Source organism: Prionailurus bengalensis, chromosome C1, assembly GCF_016509475.1.
Source record: "Prionailurus bengalensis isolate Pbe53 chromosome C1, Fcat_Pben_1.1_paternal_pri, whole genome shotgun sequence".
Classification (NCBI taxonomy): domain Eukaryota; kingdom Metazoa; phylum Chordata; class Mammalia; order Carnivora; family Felidae; genus Prionailurus; species Prionailurus bengalensis.
The window spans coordinates 84,700,700-84,719,376 of NC_057345.1; the positions used below are offsets into that span (position 1 = coordinate 84,700,700).

The 18,677-nt window shown below is 36.4% G+C and overlaps 1 protein-coding gene across 2 annotated transcripts in view; it reads right to left on the reverse strand.

Moving 5' to 3' along the window:
* Positions 1-948: 948 nt before the first annotated feature.
* The window catches only part of PLPPR5 (phospholipid phosphatase related 5), a 127,398-nt gene continuing 109,669 nt past the window's right edge, over positions 949-18,677 (reverse strand). For both annotated transcript variants that reach the window (XM_043575648.1, XM_043575649.1), the window contains exon 6: positions 949-1,678. In XM_043575648.1, coding sequence (XP_043431583.1) covers positions 1,646-1,678 — 33 coding nt within the window. In that variant the 3' untranslated portion in view covers positions 949-1,645. The remainder of the gene's footprint in view (positions 1,679-18,677) is intronic.

An 18,677-nucleotide genomic window follows, 5' to 3' on the forward strand; every position in this document is an offset into this window, starting at 1 on the left:
CAATTAACTACTGCTCATATAAGACAAAGCTACCCAGGGTCACTTTAAAGATTGTGAAGTTATTGTAAAGGAGTACATTTAATGGTGTAATTCTAGCCCTGTCATCTTTCCTATATTGACGTGATCTCATCCTTCATTCCATATGCTCAGTGTGAGTATGTCCTCTGGGCCTCTCCTGTGGGCTGGGGTTTAGAGCACGGGGTAAGGATCGCAGGAGAGATATCTGATTTAGGTTTTGATTTTACAAAGGACCTCACATCTAGATTCTTGACATTATTTTTAAAGAAAATTAAAACTAGGTTACCATATAATTGTATATTTGAAAAGTGTTCATTCTTAAAACATAAATATTTAAAATACAACATAGCTCTTGTAACTATATTTTGGTATTTCTTCATTTTTTTTTTTTAAACATAGGTAGTTGTCCAGGACTCTGAGAGGTTTTGATGTGTCCAAAATGATACAATAGCTGTGGTATATTTGAAATGAATATGAGTTCAGGGTCAGAAAACCTGAATTTAAGTTTTAACTGCCTCCTACTAGTTGTATGGAATTGGGCACATTATTTACCAAACTAAAGCGATTTTCAATGATTACACAGGGTTACAGTAAGGATTAAATAAAATTATAAATGACAATGTACTTTGTAAACTATAAAGTACTATAAAAATGGAAAGTACAATGCGTTAACCACATTTCTGGAATTTATAGATTCTAAATTTCGTGTCAGAGTGTGGTTCCTTCCTGTTTTAAATTATGTGGAATCTTGACTAGTAAAAAGCCTAAGAATGGAGACTTTCACCCCTCTTGAGACGCTTTTATCAGTGGAAAATTGCTCAATATGAAGCAACCATTGCTGGATTTAGTCACTTAAAATATCCTAAATACTGCCTGCATTATTCAAAAGCTACAAGTCAACGATTAAACCACAACTGTCAGGAACAAAAGTCCAAATAAATAATTTTTAATTATGATACATTACTTATTACAGTAAAAATTGGCATTTTCCCCTTCAAAAGCAGAAGCACCAGTCTTAGAATGTATAGTATGAATGGTATTTTAAGTGAAATATAGCATAATATTATGTGCAAACATTATTTTAGTATAGAACATATTTTCTAAAAGTAACTTCACACACTGAAATCTGTTAGGATGGAAATAATGTCATGCTGAATAATAACATAAAACCCCCATGACTTTCAAAGTCCACTTCAAATGAAACGTGGTATACTGCTGAATAGGTATAAGAACTAAAAAAACTTAACTAGCCCCAAATGGAGGGACTTCTTATACAATATGATTTGTGTAAAGGTTCTTTTCACATAGTCTCAGTGATCCTGTGAGAAACTAAAGTGAATGTTTTATTTAAGAATTAATTTTTTCATTCGGCCATCACATTTTATTTAACACCTACTTTGTGCGAGGCTTTGTTGTAGGTGCTGGGGATATAGAGAAGACACAGCCCTGCCCTTGAGGAGCTCACAGTCTAGTGGGGGAAACAGATAAGTTGACACTGATTTTAAAATTATAAAAATTATTAGACAACTTTATAAACTTCTTTTGTAATCAAACAAACTTTGGGTGTTATGAATGGATGGTGAAAAGGGACGATGTCCAATGCAGTGACAAACCGTCTGCTTCAATATCATGTGACTTCTGCAAAGGCGGTGATGTGGTTCTGAAAAAGAAGAAGGAATTACAAAATCAGAGTCCTGGGAAAGCTGGCTTTGTAAAAAATATAGTGCTCTTACAAACAATCATTAGCTTAATATAAAATTGCAGCCCGGATATGTTTAAGTTGCAGAAACATACATTTAAGTTCTGTGTATTATTGTGTCCGTGTAATTGCTAATTATATATTTTATTCAATATTCTTAATTAACCAAATAGATTAAGGTGTTATATTGAAAATTAACACTGAAATTTGGAGAGATAAAAATGGCAACCCCAGACACATTAATATTCTGCTCACTGTTAATGGAATTTTAATGCTGTATGTTGGAGGTTCAGATTAATTGCTCCCTGTGAGACAGATGGAATACAGCAAATTGGTGAAATGCTCAGACTGAAAGGCTTATGCTGGTTGACAAAGATCTCCTTAAATACTTCATTTTTTTTCTAGTTTTATTCTAGTGTTTTCTAGAAATAATTGGCATACATCACTGTATAAGTTTAAGGTGTATAGCATGATGGCTTGATTTACATGTTGTGAAATGATCACCACAATAGGCTTAGTTAACATCTACCTTCTCATATAGGTACAACTAAAAGAAAAAAAGAAAAATCTCCCTTGTGCTGAGACCTCTTAGGGTTTACTCTCTCAAGAACTTTCCTGTGTATCATATAGCCATGTTAGCCATAGTCAACATGTTGTGCATTTCATTCCCAGTACTTATTTACCTTACAGCTGGAAGTTTGTATCTTTTTACCACCTTCCTCCCATTCCCCCTCCCCCACACTCTTCACCTTGGATAGCCCAAATCTAATCTTTTTTTTTCCCTGTGAGTGTAGTTTTTCTTTAATTTTTAAAAATTTTTTAGTTCTACATGTAAGTGAGATCATATGGTATTTGTCTTTCCTATCTGATTTATTTCATTTAGCATTATGCCTTTAAGTTCCATCCATGTTATCACATGGTAGGATTTCTTCATTTTTAAAGATGAATAATACTCCATTGTATGCATATACCACAAGTTGTTTACACATCCATCCATCAATGGGCACTTAGGGTTGTTTTCATGTCTTGGCTATTGTAAATAATGCTGCTATAGATGTGGGGTACAGATACCATTTTGAATTAGTGTTTTTGTTTCCTTTATACATATTCTCAAAAGGGGAATTGGTAGATGATGTGATAGTACTGTTTTCAATTTTTTGAGGATTCTCCATCTTGTTTTCTTTCCATAATGGCTGCAACAATTTACAATCCCATCAACGGTGCACAAGATGTCCCTTTTCTCCACATGCATGCCAGCATCTCTTGTCTTTTTGATCACGGCCATTCTAACAGGCATGAGGTGGTATCTCATTGTTGTTTTAATTTGCATCTCCCTAATGACTAGTGATGTTGAGTATCTTTTCATATATCTGTTGGCCTTTTGTATATCTTCTATCTATCTATCTATATCTATCTTGTATATGTCTATTCATGTCCTTTGCCCATTTTTAAGTTAGATTATTTGTTTTTTGCTTTTTAAGTTGTATCAGTTCTTTATATATTTTGAATATTAACCTCTTATCAGATATATGGCTTGAAATTTTTTCCCATTCCATAGGTTTTCTTTTCACTTTGTTGACAGTTTCTTTTGCTGTATGGAAGCTTTGTAGTTTGATGTAGTTCCACTTGCTTAATTTTGGTTTTGCTGCATATACTTAAGGTGTTATATACAAAAAATCATTACCAAGACTCCTCAAGGAACTTTATTCTTATGTTTTCTTCTAGGATATTCATGGCTTCAAGTCTTACATTCAAGTCTTTAATCCATTTTAAGTTACCTTTTGTAAGTGGTGTAAGTATAGGTCCAGTTTCATTCTTTAACATGTGAACATCCATCATCATTTATTTAAAAAACTATCTGGGGTGCCTGGGTGGCTCAGCCGGTTAAGTGTTCAGCTCTTGATTTTGGCTCAGGTCTTGATCCCATGGGTTGCGAGATAGAGTCCCATGGTGGACCCAGTGCTGTCAGGCTCTGTGCCAACAGCGTAGAGACTACTTAGGATTCTCTCTCTCCTCTCTGCCCCTCTCCTGCTCATGCTAGCACATGCGCATGCTCTCTTTCTCTGTCTCAAGATAAACTTAAAAAAAAAAGACTATCTTTTCTCCATTGACTGTTCTTGTCTCCTTTGTCAAATATTAGTTGACTGTATACACTTGAGTTTATTTCTCAGCTCTTGGTTCTGTTCTATTGGTCTATTTGGTTTTTTGCCAGTCTCATACTGTTTTGATGGCTATTTCTTTATAGTATAGCTTGAAATAAGGATGTGTGATGCCTCCTGCTTTTATCTTCTTTCTCAGCATTTCTTTGGCTATTTGGGGTCTTTTGTACTTCCATATAAATTTTAGAAGTGTTTTTCTAGTTCTGTATAAAATGCCATTGAAATCTTGATAGGGGTTGCACTGAATCTATAGATAGCTTTTGTTAGTAGTATTCACATTTTAATATTAATTCTTCTAATCCATGAACATGAGATACTTTCCCATGTGTCTTTTTTGATTTATTTCATCATCTTGTAGCTTTCACAGTAGAGATCTTTCACCTCCTTAAATTTATTCCTAGGTATTTTATTATTATTTTTTGATGCTCTTATAAATGGGATTGATTTCTTTTTTAGAAAATTCATTGTTACTGTATAGAAATGCTACTGATTTTTATATGTTGATTTTGCATTCTGCAACTTTACTAAATTCATTGTTTACATCTAACAGTTTTTGGTCGAGTCTTTAGGGTTTTCTCTATATAAAATCATGTCATCTGTAAATAGAGTCAATTTTACTTCTTCCTTTCTAATTCTGATACTTTTTATATCTTTTTCTTGCTTAATTGCTCTAGCTAGAACTTCTAGGACTATGTTGAATGGGAATGGTGAGGGTGGGTATACTTGTCTCACTCCTGATGTTAGGGAAAAAGTGTTCAACATTTCTACACTGAGTGTGACGTTAGCTGTGGGCTTGCAATATATGGCCTTTATTATGTTGAGATAGGTTCCTTCTATACCTAATGTATTAAGAATTTTATCATGAATGGATGCTGAATTTTGTCAAATCTTCTGTGTCTATTAAAATGATCATATGATTCTTTTCTTTCATTCTATTAATATGATGTATCATTCAAGTTACAGATTGATTCACATATGTTGAATCATCCTTGCATCCCAAGGATAAATCCCACTTGATCACCGTGAATGATCCTTTTAATGCACTGCTGAATTCGGTTTGCTAGTACAAGCATACCTTGAAGATATTGTAGGTTTCGTTCCAGACAACCACAACAAAGCAAATATCACAATAGAGTGAGTCAAATGATGTTTTTGGTTTCCCAGTACATATAAAAGTTATGTTTATACTTTACTGTAGACGATTAAGTGTGCAATAGCATAATGTCTAAAAAACAATGTACATACCTTAATTAAGAAATACTTTATTGCCAAAAATGCTAACCATCATCTGATCTTTCAGTGAGTCAATCACCAATTGCAGATCACCAAAATAAATGTAATTATAATGAAAAAGTTTGAAATATTGTGAGAATTATGAAAATGTGAGACATATATATGCTGTTGGAAAAACAACACTGATAGACTTGCTCGATGCAGGGTTGCCAATAACCTTTAACTTGTAAAAATAAGCAAACAATCCCCCCAAAAACACAGTATCTTTAAGCTGCAATTAAGAGAATCACAATAAAATGAAGTAGGCCTGTATTTTATTGACAATTTTAGCATGTATATACCTCAGGGATATTGGCCTTGAGTTGTCTTTTCCAGTAAATCCTTTTCTGGTTTTACTACCAGGATAATGTTCACCCCATAAAATGAGTTTGAATGTTTTTTCCTCTTCTTTGATCTTTTGAAAGAATTTGAGGACTGCTGTTAATTCTTTAAGTGTTTGGTAAAATTCACCAGTGAAATGATTTGGTCCTGGGCTTTTCACCATTGGGAGATTTTTGATCAATCTCCTTACTAATAATTGGTCTGTTCAGATTTTCTATTTCTCTCTGATTCAGTCTTGGCATACAGTTGTTCACAGTAGCTCTTATGATCCTTTAAATTTCTGTGGTATCCATCGTAATGTCTTCTTTTCATTTACAATTTTGTTGATTTGGGTCCTTTCTCTTTTTTCTTGGTTAGTTTAGCTAAGGACTGTCACGTTTCTTTATCTTTTCAAAGAACCAACTCTTAATTTGGCTAATACTTTCTGTTGTTTTTCTGTTCTTTATTTCATTTATTTCTACTTTCATCTTGATTATTTCTGATCTGTAACTTTGAGCTGTTTGTCCCTATTTTTCTAATTCCTTAAAGTGAGTTAGGTTGTTTATTTGGAATTTTTCTTAACTCTTAATGTAGGCATTTATTGCTGTGAACTTCCCTCTTAGAATTGATTTGCTGCATCCCACATATTCTGGTATGTTGCAGTTCCATTTTCTTTCGTGTCAAGAAACTTTTTTACTTCTCCTTTAACTTCTTCTTTGATCCGTTGGTTGTTCTGGAAAGTGTTGTTTAATTTCCATGTGTTCATGAATTCCAGTTTTCTTCTTGTTAGTGATTTCTGGTTACATGCCATTGTGGGTCAGAGAAGATACTTGGTATGATTTCAAGGTTCTTGAATTTTCTAAGACTTGTTTTGTGGCCAAAATATACAGTCTATTCTAGAAAATGTTCCACGTGCACTTGACAAGAATGTGTATTCTGCTATATTGTTGGATAGAATGCTCCGTATATGTCTGTTAGGTCCATTTGGTCTGTAGTATTAAAATCTGCTGTTTCCTTATTTATCTTGTGTCTGGAAGACTTATCCATTGTTGAGAGTGGAATATTTAAATCCCCAAATATTATTGTATTGCTGTTTATATATACTTTTAGCTTTTTTAAATTTTGCCTTATATATTTGGGTATTGCAATGTTGGATATATAAATACTTAAAATGTTTATATATTATTGATGTATTGACCACCTTATATAATGACCTTTTTTGTCTTTTTTAAGCATTTTTAGCTTAAAGTCTATTTTGTCTGATATAAACAGAACTACCTCTGCTCTTTTAAATTATCATTTGCTTGAAAAGTCTTTTCCCATCCTTTCACTCTCAGTCTGTGAGTGTCTTTTCTTTAAGTTTATTTATTTTGAGAAAGAGAGAGAGAGAAGCAGAGGGAGAGAGAGAGGGAGAGAGAGAATCCCAAGCAGGCTCTGTGCTGTCAGTGTGGAGCCTGATGTGGGGCTCAAACCCACGAACCATGAGATCATGACCTGAGACAAAATCAAGAGTTGGATGCTTAGCCAACTGAGCCACCCAGGTGCCCTGAGTGTCTTTGAGGCTCATGTGAGGCCCTTGTAAGCAGCCTATGTTTAGATATTAAAAAAAAAAAATCCACTCAGCCCTCCTGTGTCTTTTAATTGTAGAAATGAATCCATTTATACTTAAAGCGATTGTTTATAGGTAAAAACTTACCATTGCCATTTTGTTAATTGTTTTAAATAGATCCACTGTTCCTTGCTTTTACCTTGCTACCATTTTTGTGTTTTGACCTCTTTTGGTATCAGTATGCTTTAACTTCTTTGTTGCATTCCTTTGTGTAATTTCTACAGAATTTTCTCTTACAGTTACCTTGAGGCATGCATAAAATATCTTAAACTTATAACTTATTTAAACTGATAACAAGTTAACTTGAATAGAATTTATAACCTTTATACCTTTATTTCTCCTCTCCTTGACATTTTAGGTTATTGCTATTACAAGTTATATGTTTTATATTTTGTAATAAAAGATTATAGTTATGCTTATTTATACTCTGTTCTTTTTTTAACTTTTAAACTAGAGTTTTGAATACACCACTATTACCATATTGCAGAATCTAACTATGACTAGATTTAATTATAATATGTAGTACACTAACATTCTTAGGAGAATTATTCTCAATTCTTTGGCAGTTTGTAGATTTCCATTTCTTTAGTGTTATGTATTCAAACTTTATGAGTTTCCTTGGTGGTGTCATATATATACCTGATTTTTTGTGATCCTTGATTCCTGATGTTGGTATCTGCACATTTGAGTAACTGGGCTCCTCTTCCAGAATTTACAGGTTTGTTTTGGCAGAGACAGTTCTTCAACAGTCAGCTCAGTTTGGATTTCTGGTTCTGTCTGATGGTAGGTCTTTGGGCAGGTGGAGCTTGCTATTATGGTCTATCTGGGGGCAAGGCAATTGAGGACATGGATGGAGTGGTTATGCCACTGGTGAGAACAGCTGGATAGGACTTCTGGCTTGGGTCCCTACCCAAGTGAGGCTGTGGGGTAGGCTCTGCTGGTCAGGCTTTCTAGATGGTTGGGACTGGGTACCATATTCAGTAGCTGATGGGGCTAAGAAGTAGCTTCCCACAGCCTACACAACTAATTGCTTGGGAACCTGAATCAGGCCAGAGTGTGCACTGAATTCTCTGGTCAGCTGAGACCACTAGTTTTGTTCTGCAGATGGGGCAAGCCACAGGCTGTGCTCTCTGTTCAAGTGCTCTGTGCACAAGGCTACTGAATAGGCTATGCAGCTTCCCATGTGCTGTGGTTAGGTTTCCTGGTTGGACAGACTAAAGGCTATATTCAGTGATGAGTGGGGTATGAATGAGATTCTCTGCCTGGGCACAGCAGGAGAAACAGCTCAAGCTGACCTGTACCCCCAAGTTCTCTGACCTAACACGCCAGTGGCTTTGCTCTGCAAACTATTGGCTTTCCCCACATGCTTCTTGGCCATAATGCTACTCGGCTGTACAGCTTCCAGGAGTTGTCTCTAGTCGTTCTGGGTAGACAGAACCAAAACACACCCTTCACAGCAGGTGAGGTTATTTTGTGGCTTCCTTGCCTACGTAGGAAGGGGAGGGACCATTGTAGGCTGCTCTTAATTTCTTAAACATGCTCTCTGGTTGTGAGGGACCAGGAGCAAGCTACCCTCAGTCTCGGCTGTGAATTAATCCCCCTGCCTATGCAGAGCACAGGAATCCTCCATGCTCAGTGCTGGCTTTGTGTCTGCTCTGCCTGCCCACCTCTCGGAGCAAGCACAGCTGGGCTGCACTGCTTCCAGGAGTTGTTGCCGCCTTTCTGGACCAAGGGGGCTGGAAGAACTCTCTGTAATAGGTGATGCTATCACTTCGTTTCTCACCTGGCTGTGGAGAAACCAGGCTCCAGGGCTGGCAAAACTCCTCAACTGAGGATCTGTATCAGGCAGATCTGCACTGCCAAGTTCCCTGGTCAGAATGCGTCCTCACTTTGGTTCTGTAGGTTAGTAAAACTGCTGTTTGAGATTACTACCTGGGCATTGCAGGTATGAATTTGGTGTGCTAAGATCCGTGAGCTGGTTGCTACTGGTTGTTGCAAGCCCCCGGCCCCATCTCTAACACATGAAGACCCCCAGGGGTTGAATCTGATTCCCCTGTAGTTTCCATGGTGTGAGATCAGAGTAGGGACCCCTGCAAAGCAGCCCACAATGCTGGGGGTAGCTGGTTGTGCTTTTTGGGTTCTCTGCTCCCTGGGAGAACTGAAGGCTCAGGGGAGACCTCTCCAGGTGGTGCTGTGCTGGCCTGTAAAAGGAGCAGCGGGGCCAACATGCAGCTGCTTTTCTTACACTTGTAATGCAATCTATCTTGGTCTCTGTGGCAAAGCAGGGGTACTTCAGCCTCACCCCCATGTTCTGGGATTCTCTCAGTGGTGTCTTGTTCTTAAACGGTTGTCGGTTCTTCTCGGGAGGGAGCAAGATCAGGAACAACCTGTGTTGTCATTCTGGTGATGTCACTCCAAATGCTTCAGTTTTGATACATGAGTCCAGACTATAGACTGCAACCTCTGTTGTTCACTTCAATCATAGAATTCCTTACAGGGCCTAGACTTCTTCCTCTTCCCTTTCCTTCTCCTCCTCCTCTTCTTCTACCTCCTTCTCCTCCTCCTTTAAAGCAACAGAGCTATGTACAAAAAAAGCCTATGGAATGGCTAATATTTAAATGGATTCAAACATGTAGCAGGCCAAATCATGGCTGCTGTAATATGACAGTGGACAATTGATATGACATAATTATGCTACCTATAGGGTTATGTCAAGAGGTAACATCCCTGACAGTCCTAACCAATAACTGCAACATTTACAAAAGAATTTTATCATATTACCTGCTTTAAGTGTTTTTCATAGCAGTTTCTGTATTGACTCTTTATATGTGAAAGACATCATAAATAGAATTTCACGTGATGAATTCATGTCATGAGATTGCTTCCATGTATATGTAGTTCTTTTCAGGTTAGTGTCTAAACTAGTTAAAACACTTAGAAAATGTGTGTGAAGAAATTAAAATTTATTGTCATCAAATGTAGGCATATTAAACCAGAACTAGAAGGTTATCACTGACTAGTGCTTACAGCATTATGTTCTAGGTTTGACCCACTTAAGCCTAGAGAAAAATAGTATCAGTAGGAATCAGTCGTGAGCAGAACATGCTGCCTTTTCACTAACAAGAACACCATAGAAACTGTAATTTCTCATAAAAAAATGCATTATGAAAATGTTGGGGAACTCAGCAGCTCCTCTCTGAGTTTTCTTGATTTTTTTCCTTACAAAAGTACAAGCATGACTTTAGGACAAAAAAGATTGTCACAGTTTACATAATGTACTCTGATTGAATAAAAGCCATCAGAACTGTGGCAATAGTACATCGTAATTGTATTTCCAGTGGCCCCATGGGGACTTGAATCTTGTGAACTGATAAAAAACAATCTGACACACATGTTTTAGTATAAAACTGGCAGGATTGTCATACCTCTGGACAGGACCTAGCACATAGTAATTGCTGGAAAGATGTTAAGATATAAATTGAAGATTAACCACTCAATGGCAATGGTGGTAGGGCAGGAGTGAAAAAGTGACAGAAGTAAAGAACAGGAGATAAAAGAGAGAGAATGGATGGTGTTCCGAAGGCCACTGGCCTAAGTGTCATTGTTCCCTTGACCTAGATAATCAAGTGTCTGCATGGCTCATTAAATTTGCTGAAGATGATCCTAAGTGAAGGAGACACCCATCACCTTGGAAGGTAGAACTGAAATATTAAAAGACCTTAATAAAACAAAGAAAGTATTGGAAATAAATCACTGATAATCAATGCAAGGCAGGACAGAGGCAGAGGAAAAACCAAGTGACATATACAAGCTGAAGAGAGTGACAAAGAGTGTGCAATGACTATTGGGCAACCTGTAAATTACCATCTAAACCCAGACATATTGAGGGAAAAGAGTTGCTAATAATACACAAGGAGCAGCAGGCTGAAACCGGGACTGCCCCAAACAGGGGCGTGAGAACATGTTAGAAACAAGGCATCGGATGTGTAACTCTAAGTGTGCTATGGAGAACTAGGAAATATTGGGTTCAGGGTGGGAGTTTAAAAATCATGTTTTGGTGGCCATGAGATTCTCTTTCATCGCTTGTCAAGTACAAACAATATTACCCTTTTCATTACGCTAAGTCATTACCAAGTTAAATTACAGTTTCCAGACGGACTACATTTTTAGATCCCAAGTCTCCTGCTTTTTTCCAATTAGCACCCTTTTAGCTTTACATCACACTTAAGTTTTAACTTTTGAGATGACTTTTTTTTTCTATTTGACTGGAATTAGAAGGATTCTGCTTGGGGCTTATCATCTGAAGGTTGTCATTAGCACACAGATTAAACAGATGAAAATAAAACATTAAAGTGACTGTGCATAGGGAGGAGAAAATTAAGGGGAAATTTAATAACAGGTTCTAAGTACATGAAAGGAGTATACAGAGAGCATGGGGCCATCTGTTCATTAATTTCACTGTCTAAGAGCAAATGAACCCACACCATAGAATGAAGGAGATGGATTACTTATTTCAGTGAGATTTAAAAACTAAGATTAATTCTCTTCTAGCATAGGGGTGATTTCCCCTGAAGGAATCCAGAGAAAGAATAAGGGTAATTATTTAAGGTCCTTACCATCCATAAGACACTATGATTCTGTTATAAAAATTACATCCACAATGTATGTAAATGGGTAATTTGAAATATGCAAATGGAATAATTCCTATGCAGGAAGTTATGGCAGTGCTCACTTTCCCTCAGCATCTTTCTTAGTAACATAAAAAGCCAGAATTGTATCTATTATTTTCAGGTTACCTGTCTTGAGAAATGGACTTCTTATGAGGCAAACTAGGTAACAATGGGTTTTCTCCTTTTAATCGGTTTGAATTCTTAATCTGCAATACTAAAATCCTAGTAAGAGATAATACTGCAAACATGTAGTACACAAACCAGAAACTCATGCATAGAAGTTGCATTCACAGTCACGCGAAGAAAGTGGTCATGTAACTGATCAGTGCAATTACTGCCTTTCACAACTACACATGCACAGTAGAGATGGCAGAATTGGAGCCCAGAGAGTTGAAGATTAAAATGTGCTATATCCATTAGAAAGTGATCACTCAAGTCCACAGCAAATCAACATGCCAAATACTGAATCCAGTCCTTGAGTGCAGAGGTCCCATGGAAAAACAAGCACTTATTCCTGAGAACAGTAGTTTTGGATTCCTCAATTTGGTAAATTCTAAAGTCTATAGAGTATGTCAAATTTTGAAGCTCTAAGTTCTACAGAAAAATTTCTATTTTTTCTATTTATTCTATCCTTTTGTAGAATTATACTGATTTTTTTTAAACACCATTTAAAACAAATGATCATTTGCTTATGACAATGTGGCAATGACTTGTCACCTGACAAGATGTGCCACTCACCGTTTCGCTTTGAAAAACTAGGGGGAAATGCCAAAAGAGCACTTCAGATAAGAAAACAACCCAAAAAACCCCATTATTATTAAGGGCTATTTGGTTGAGAAATGTCAAATTCCCATGAAGTGAAAAATCAATTAAAAAATAAAATACTTTTGAGGGGTAAAATAATAATAATAACAATCAAGTACCTAGAATTTTGGATGTACTAGAACCTGCACAGAAGGACATTTTTCTGTATTTGCCTTAGCTTTGCAACCCAACTCCAACACCAGTGCGCTGTAGCGCACATACGTTTATTGCCTTAATTGAAGATGTTCACAGTGGCTTATTCCCAGCATCCAGCTGAAGAGCCTTGCAAGACAGTCTTTAAAGGACCTTCCCTGTGAATTTTCTTCTTGACCATTCTCAATAGGTTGAATTCGGGACACCTACAAAATGTGTTTCATTCATTATTTAAATGTTTATCTAATATTGACTTATTTACTTGGACAAAGTACTAGTTTCCTTAAAGTTCTGTGTTATATTATTGAACCAAATGCTGAGGTTAAATACTGTTCAGTTTTTCTTTCTTTCAAGGTGATTATAAACAGCTTTTGTGTTTTAATAGGAGGTTGTCAGCAGTCAGCTTAGGTTTTTAACCTAAACGTAAATCGAGGTTGCAACTTGAGATCTGTGCATACAGTGTCTTTAATTCAATGATTCCTGTCTTCAGGTCTACTGGTAAGGAAGCTGTGAGGTACAGTGGATGCTGCAGTCAAGTAGTATGAATGTCAAGTGTTGAATGTGGGCTCCATAACATTGGAGGTTCTCACAAGCAATTTAACCTTTCAGAGACCCAGCTTTCTCATCTGTGAAAGGGAAATAATAATGCCTATTTGAGTGGATTCTTGTTAAGATTAAATGAGATTATATGCACAAAGGTCCTTGTCTCTACTCAAACATATATAATTGTCTATAAAAGCTAGGGCAACAAAAGAAAAAGAAAAAAGAGAAAGAAAAAATACAAAGGAAAAAATATACATGATAATTGGTTGGAATTTCACAGTGCTGTAGTCTACAGTTCTAATGTCTACACAAACTTTAAAACCAAATGTTATCTTACAAGATTGGTGCAAACCAATGTGAATTGGTGGGCGAAACCAAATGTGAATTGCTCTGAGGTGATATATACTCTATGTTGTGCTACGGAAATATTTATCTTTGCTGCCCAAAACCCTGCTTGTGTAACTGAACACACAGTATTTTGCCCTAAAATAGAAAATATTTTGAATCCTGGAAAACATATCTCACCAAGGTTTAGGACAAAGAATCATAGTCCTATAATAATCAACGATTCTGAAGCTATATAGATGCAGCCTACATTTTATCAGGGGAAGGTAGGTGAATGCCAGCCCCTAAATATTGTAGTTCGCTACTTGCGTCCTTTGTTTGTTCATTGTATCCCTTGAGGAAGGCAAAGTGGGCATAAAAGAGACGGAGGAAAAGGAGTAATGCTTGGAGTGTGTTCTCTAGAACCCTACTTGGTCACATTCAGTTTTCCTTCTGGTGGACTGGGAAGCTGGTATTTTTAGTAAAAGAGAAATAATGTTAGGTCCGCCTGAGAAAAAATTACTAGAGAATTTCAAACTTAGGCCATGAAATGGATTGAAAAATCCATTTTAAACAATTTCATGTTTTAAGAAGTTGGGGTTATGAAGGCATAAAAGTTGAAATGTGATAAAACCAGAGTTCTCTTGGGAAAGAGGATTGTTTTGAACCATTTCTTCCTTTGCCATAGTTCTCTTTTCAGTTCAGAGTTTAACATGAACTCAGAATTTTGTTTCTCTTCAGGAATTTCTTTTTTGTACTATTTGGAGACAGGGGCTAAAAGCTACTTTCTGAGAGAATCGTAACCCTCCAGAGAAAGGAGAACTCTCCAGGCGGCTTTCACTGATAAGCTAATTAAACCAGAGGCAGGCCAGGCTTTTACTGGAGCATTAGCTATAGATCATATGACGTATTTCCAAGTCCCGAGGAGCTAGGGAGTTTGTCTTTCCACAATGAATATTTAGGAGCATGGGTTCTCAATCTTGGCTGCATTCTGGAATCACCTGGGGGGCTTTAAGAAAAAATACTGATACCACACCAGAGACTTGGATTTAATTGGTCGGAGGTGTGGCCTGGTCAATGGTAGTTTTAAAGACTCTCCAGATGACTCTAATGTGTAGCTAATATTGAAAACTACTGTTTCAGAAGATTGGCAGGCCCAGCTGGATCCAGGCCAACGCTGGGTCTGTATCCACATCACCTGAGGTGGCTGATACACTATAGATTCCCAGGCCCACATTTGCCCAGGCCTTCTGGGCATGCTTCCCAGAAATGTGCCCTTTTTGCAAATGCTGTAAGGTAAGGAATCTCTTTTATAACAGTCTGAGAACCACTGCCTAAAGTTGTAGAAAAGTGGTTGGTTAGCAGTGTAAACCCTGTTAGGTATATAAAAATTCTGTTTAAAAACATTACCATTTCTCTGGTAAAAAGTGCACTGCCTTTAAAAAAAAAAAAAAAAAAGCAGTAATCCTGAATGATTTCCCCCAAAATAAAATCTTTGTATTCAAACACTTCTGGGAATAACTGCTTCCTATATTCCTTGCCTACAGCCTCACAGTACATAAAGGTATTGAGATCTGCAGCAAAGACTCAGTTTCACTTGAACTCAATGTTTTCCAGCACAATGGCATGAAACTCCAGGTGAGTCTATTAATGTTACTGGGTTTATGTACTTGGTGGATGTGGGTATCTGTGTTCTCTAGCTGAAGTTCCTTAACCTCCCTAACTCTAATGACCTGTCCACCATACTGTAGCATACACATTCCCGACTCTATTCCCAACCATCAACCACATCAGAAATGTAAAATCCCAATTTACCTCCTGTCCTACCTCCTTCATACTACAAAGTTTCTTTGGCCATTTTTGAAATTTCTCAACCATTAATCTGTCCATCTGGCCCAGCCCACTTGCCCCTTCTTAATTCTATTTCTTTTACCCTCATTCTGGACCCCACCTGAACACTCTTTAACGGCACCCTCAAATTTCTTGCCTCTGTGCTCTTATCTCACCTGCCAAACAAAATCTTTGTGCAAGCTGATTCCTCTATTTGGAACTTTCTTCTCATCTCTTCACTTAGCTAACAGTTCTTCAGATGTCCCCTTAGAAGACGCTGCAAGCATTGCTATGTTTGGGTAGATCTCCCTTTATGTCCTCCTCCAGCATAGCCATCACCACCCTGTTCTGTATTTGCTTATAAGATTATCTATCCCCCCATTAGACTGTAAGCTCATGAATCCTGGGAAATGTACCATAATGCTTCTTATTTGACATTTGTTACATATTTCATATATTACAAATCTAATTGCAAATAAGATTTTACTATATATAACCGAAGATGATTAAAAAAAGGTAACTCATCCATTGTACCCAGGCCTTATTTTACACTGGTATTTTAATCTACCTAACTAATTGGATTCTCATTTATTTCATTTCTTTTTAACTGTTAAAACGCTTTAGATTTGCTAAATAAGCAAATCTACTTGATGGAAGAATCAGAGGATGTGGGTAGTGGATGAAGTGTATGATAAATTCTTGTATAATCAGGATCTAATTAAAACTCATTTTATTTATATATTTTTAATTTTTAATGTTTATTTATTATGAAGAGACAGAGCGTAAACAGGGAAGGGGCAGAGAGAGAGGGAGACACAGAATCGGAAGCAGGTTCCAGGCTCTGAGCTATCAGCACAGAACCCCACGCAGGGCTCCAACTCACAAACCACAAGATCATGACCTGAGCCAAAGTCAGACGTTTAACTGACTGAGCCACCCAGGGACCCCAAAACTCCTCATTTTAAAACTTGCCTATTCTGAGGGCACTTGTGTTGAGCCCTGGGTATTATACGTAAAGTGATGAATCACTAAATCCTACTCCTGAAACCAGCGTTACATTATATGGTAACTAACTAGTTTTTAAATAAAAATTTGAAAAAAAATACAAAAATTAAACTTGCCTATTTTCACCAGAAGGTACCAGTTAGTAAAAACTGGATGAGCCACATCAAGATTCATTTCAGACCCATTCAAAACCATAAATACCATGAACCATGACACAGATACTTAGGAAAATTTTGGTAAATGTACATATATATTTACCCTAAAACCACAATTCCTATTCCTAGGTATTTATCCAAGATTTGGAAAAATATGTATACACACAAAAACCTGTACATGAATTTTTATATTAGCTTTACTTATAATTCAAATGTTCTTCAAATAGTGAATGGATTAAAAAATTGTACATAAATAAGGCAGAATACTACTCAACAATAAAAAAGAAAAAAAAAGACCCTATTGATGTAGGTAATAATATGAATGAATCTCAAATGCATGATGCCAAGTGAAAGAAGTCAGACTCAAAAGGCTACATAGTATATGAGTCCATTTATACTATATTCTGGGAAAGGCAAAACTGTAGGAACAGAAAACAGATTAGTGGTTACAGAGGTTAGGGGTTGAAAGAGGGGTTGACTACCAAGGGAAAGGAAGAAACTTTTTAGGGTGATAGAAATGTTGTATAACTTGATTATGGTGATGATTATACAATGGCATGCACTTGACAAAACTCATAAAACTGTATGCTAAAAAAGAGAATTTTATAGAATGTAAAGTATGCCTTTAATAAACCCCAGCGGGGGGGGGGGGGGGGGAATATATTGAGACCATTAGCTACATTGTGAATTAAGTCTAAAGGCCAAGTGGTATCTAGAGTTTGGTTTGTCAATTCTTGAATTACTGCTTCAATGTTTGTTTCAAAGGAAAAATATCAAATAAATATATGGGAGGGTATTTAAAAGATACAAATTAAATGAAGTACTTCATATATTTTTGACCTATAAGATTGGTAAAGATTATTACAAATAATATTCTCCATTGTTGGAGAGGACATAAAGATATGAGTCAAAAAAATAGCCTGAAGAGTACTCATCCTTGCTTTTCCAGCATTTCTGACTCTATGAATATATCTTTAATAAATTATTAATGGCAACTGCCAAGATATCTGTTGTAGAGATGTTTACCCTAGTACTGTTTATAATTATGGGAAATTGGAAGTGGAAAGAATTCTCCATGCCTAACAAAGGTAATGGTTAGTTTGTATGAATTAGAACTTTTTCAATGTAATTGTATGATATTGTATAGCATAGTGATTATGAGTTTTAGCTCTGAAGTGAAACATATTTGGAAATGGAAAGTTGAAGATACAATTCTGTATTCTTGTTTCAGAACACAGACTAGGTGTGTGACCTTGGGCAACTTAACCTTTCTATGTCTCTTTTCTCTGTAAAATAGAGAAAAATAAGATATACTCAAATGGTTTCTATAAAAACTAAAATGATGTTTACGTGTGAAGTTCTTTCCAGGCACAAATTAGGCTCCCCTTAAGATTAGCTTTTACTATTATGCTGATATGAGTATTATATTTATTGACTCTAACCATATCTATGACATACTGGTTGTGCAAGCAAAACCAGGCTACAGAAAAGAACATCCAGGGAGATCCTATACTATCCACAAATCCACACATACACTTATGGATGGGGTCATCAAGGCTACTTTTAGAAAACGTTTCCAGTGATCATTGTGGTTAGTATATGGATACTGTTACCCACTTTTGTCTTGCTTGCCCAGACTTTCACATTTTAAACAATATATACAAATTACTTGCTTCTTTAACAGAAACAACAAAAAATGATGGTTGTTTCATAAGACTGTGAATGAGTTCATTATTTATTTTCCTGGTTTTAGCAAAATAACATTTTACATTTTTCTGTACAAAAAACTTTCATAATGTCATGGCACTCCTGCTCCATTTTGAAGGCCTCCATAAATATCTCTAGGACAGACCACCATACAGGAATGAATCTGAGAGAAGAGGGGAATGAACGGATGGGAGCAGTTTCCCATGTATAACTGTGTGTGTCAAGAATGATTTTTTGATCCATCATGTTTTAGTCTCTCCTTAACTGATGACTATAGGAATCATTTAATTTAAAAATGCAGTCATCAACTTTATATTCATTCACACAAATGAGATGAGGAAGCATGTTTATATTCAAAAGTAATTTACTGAAAAGATGCTTTTATAAAAGGCCATTTATATAACTCAA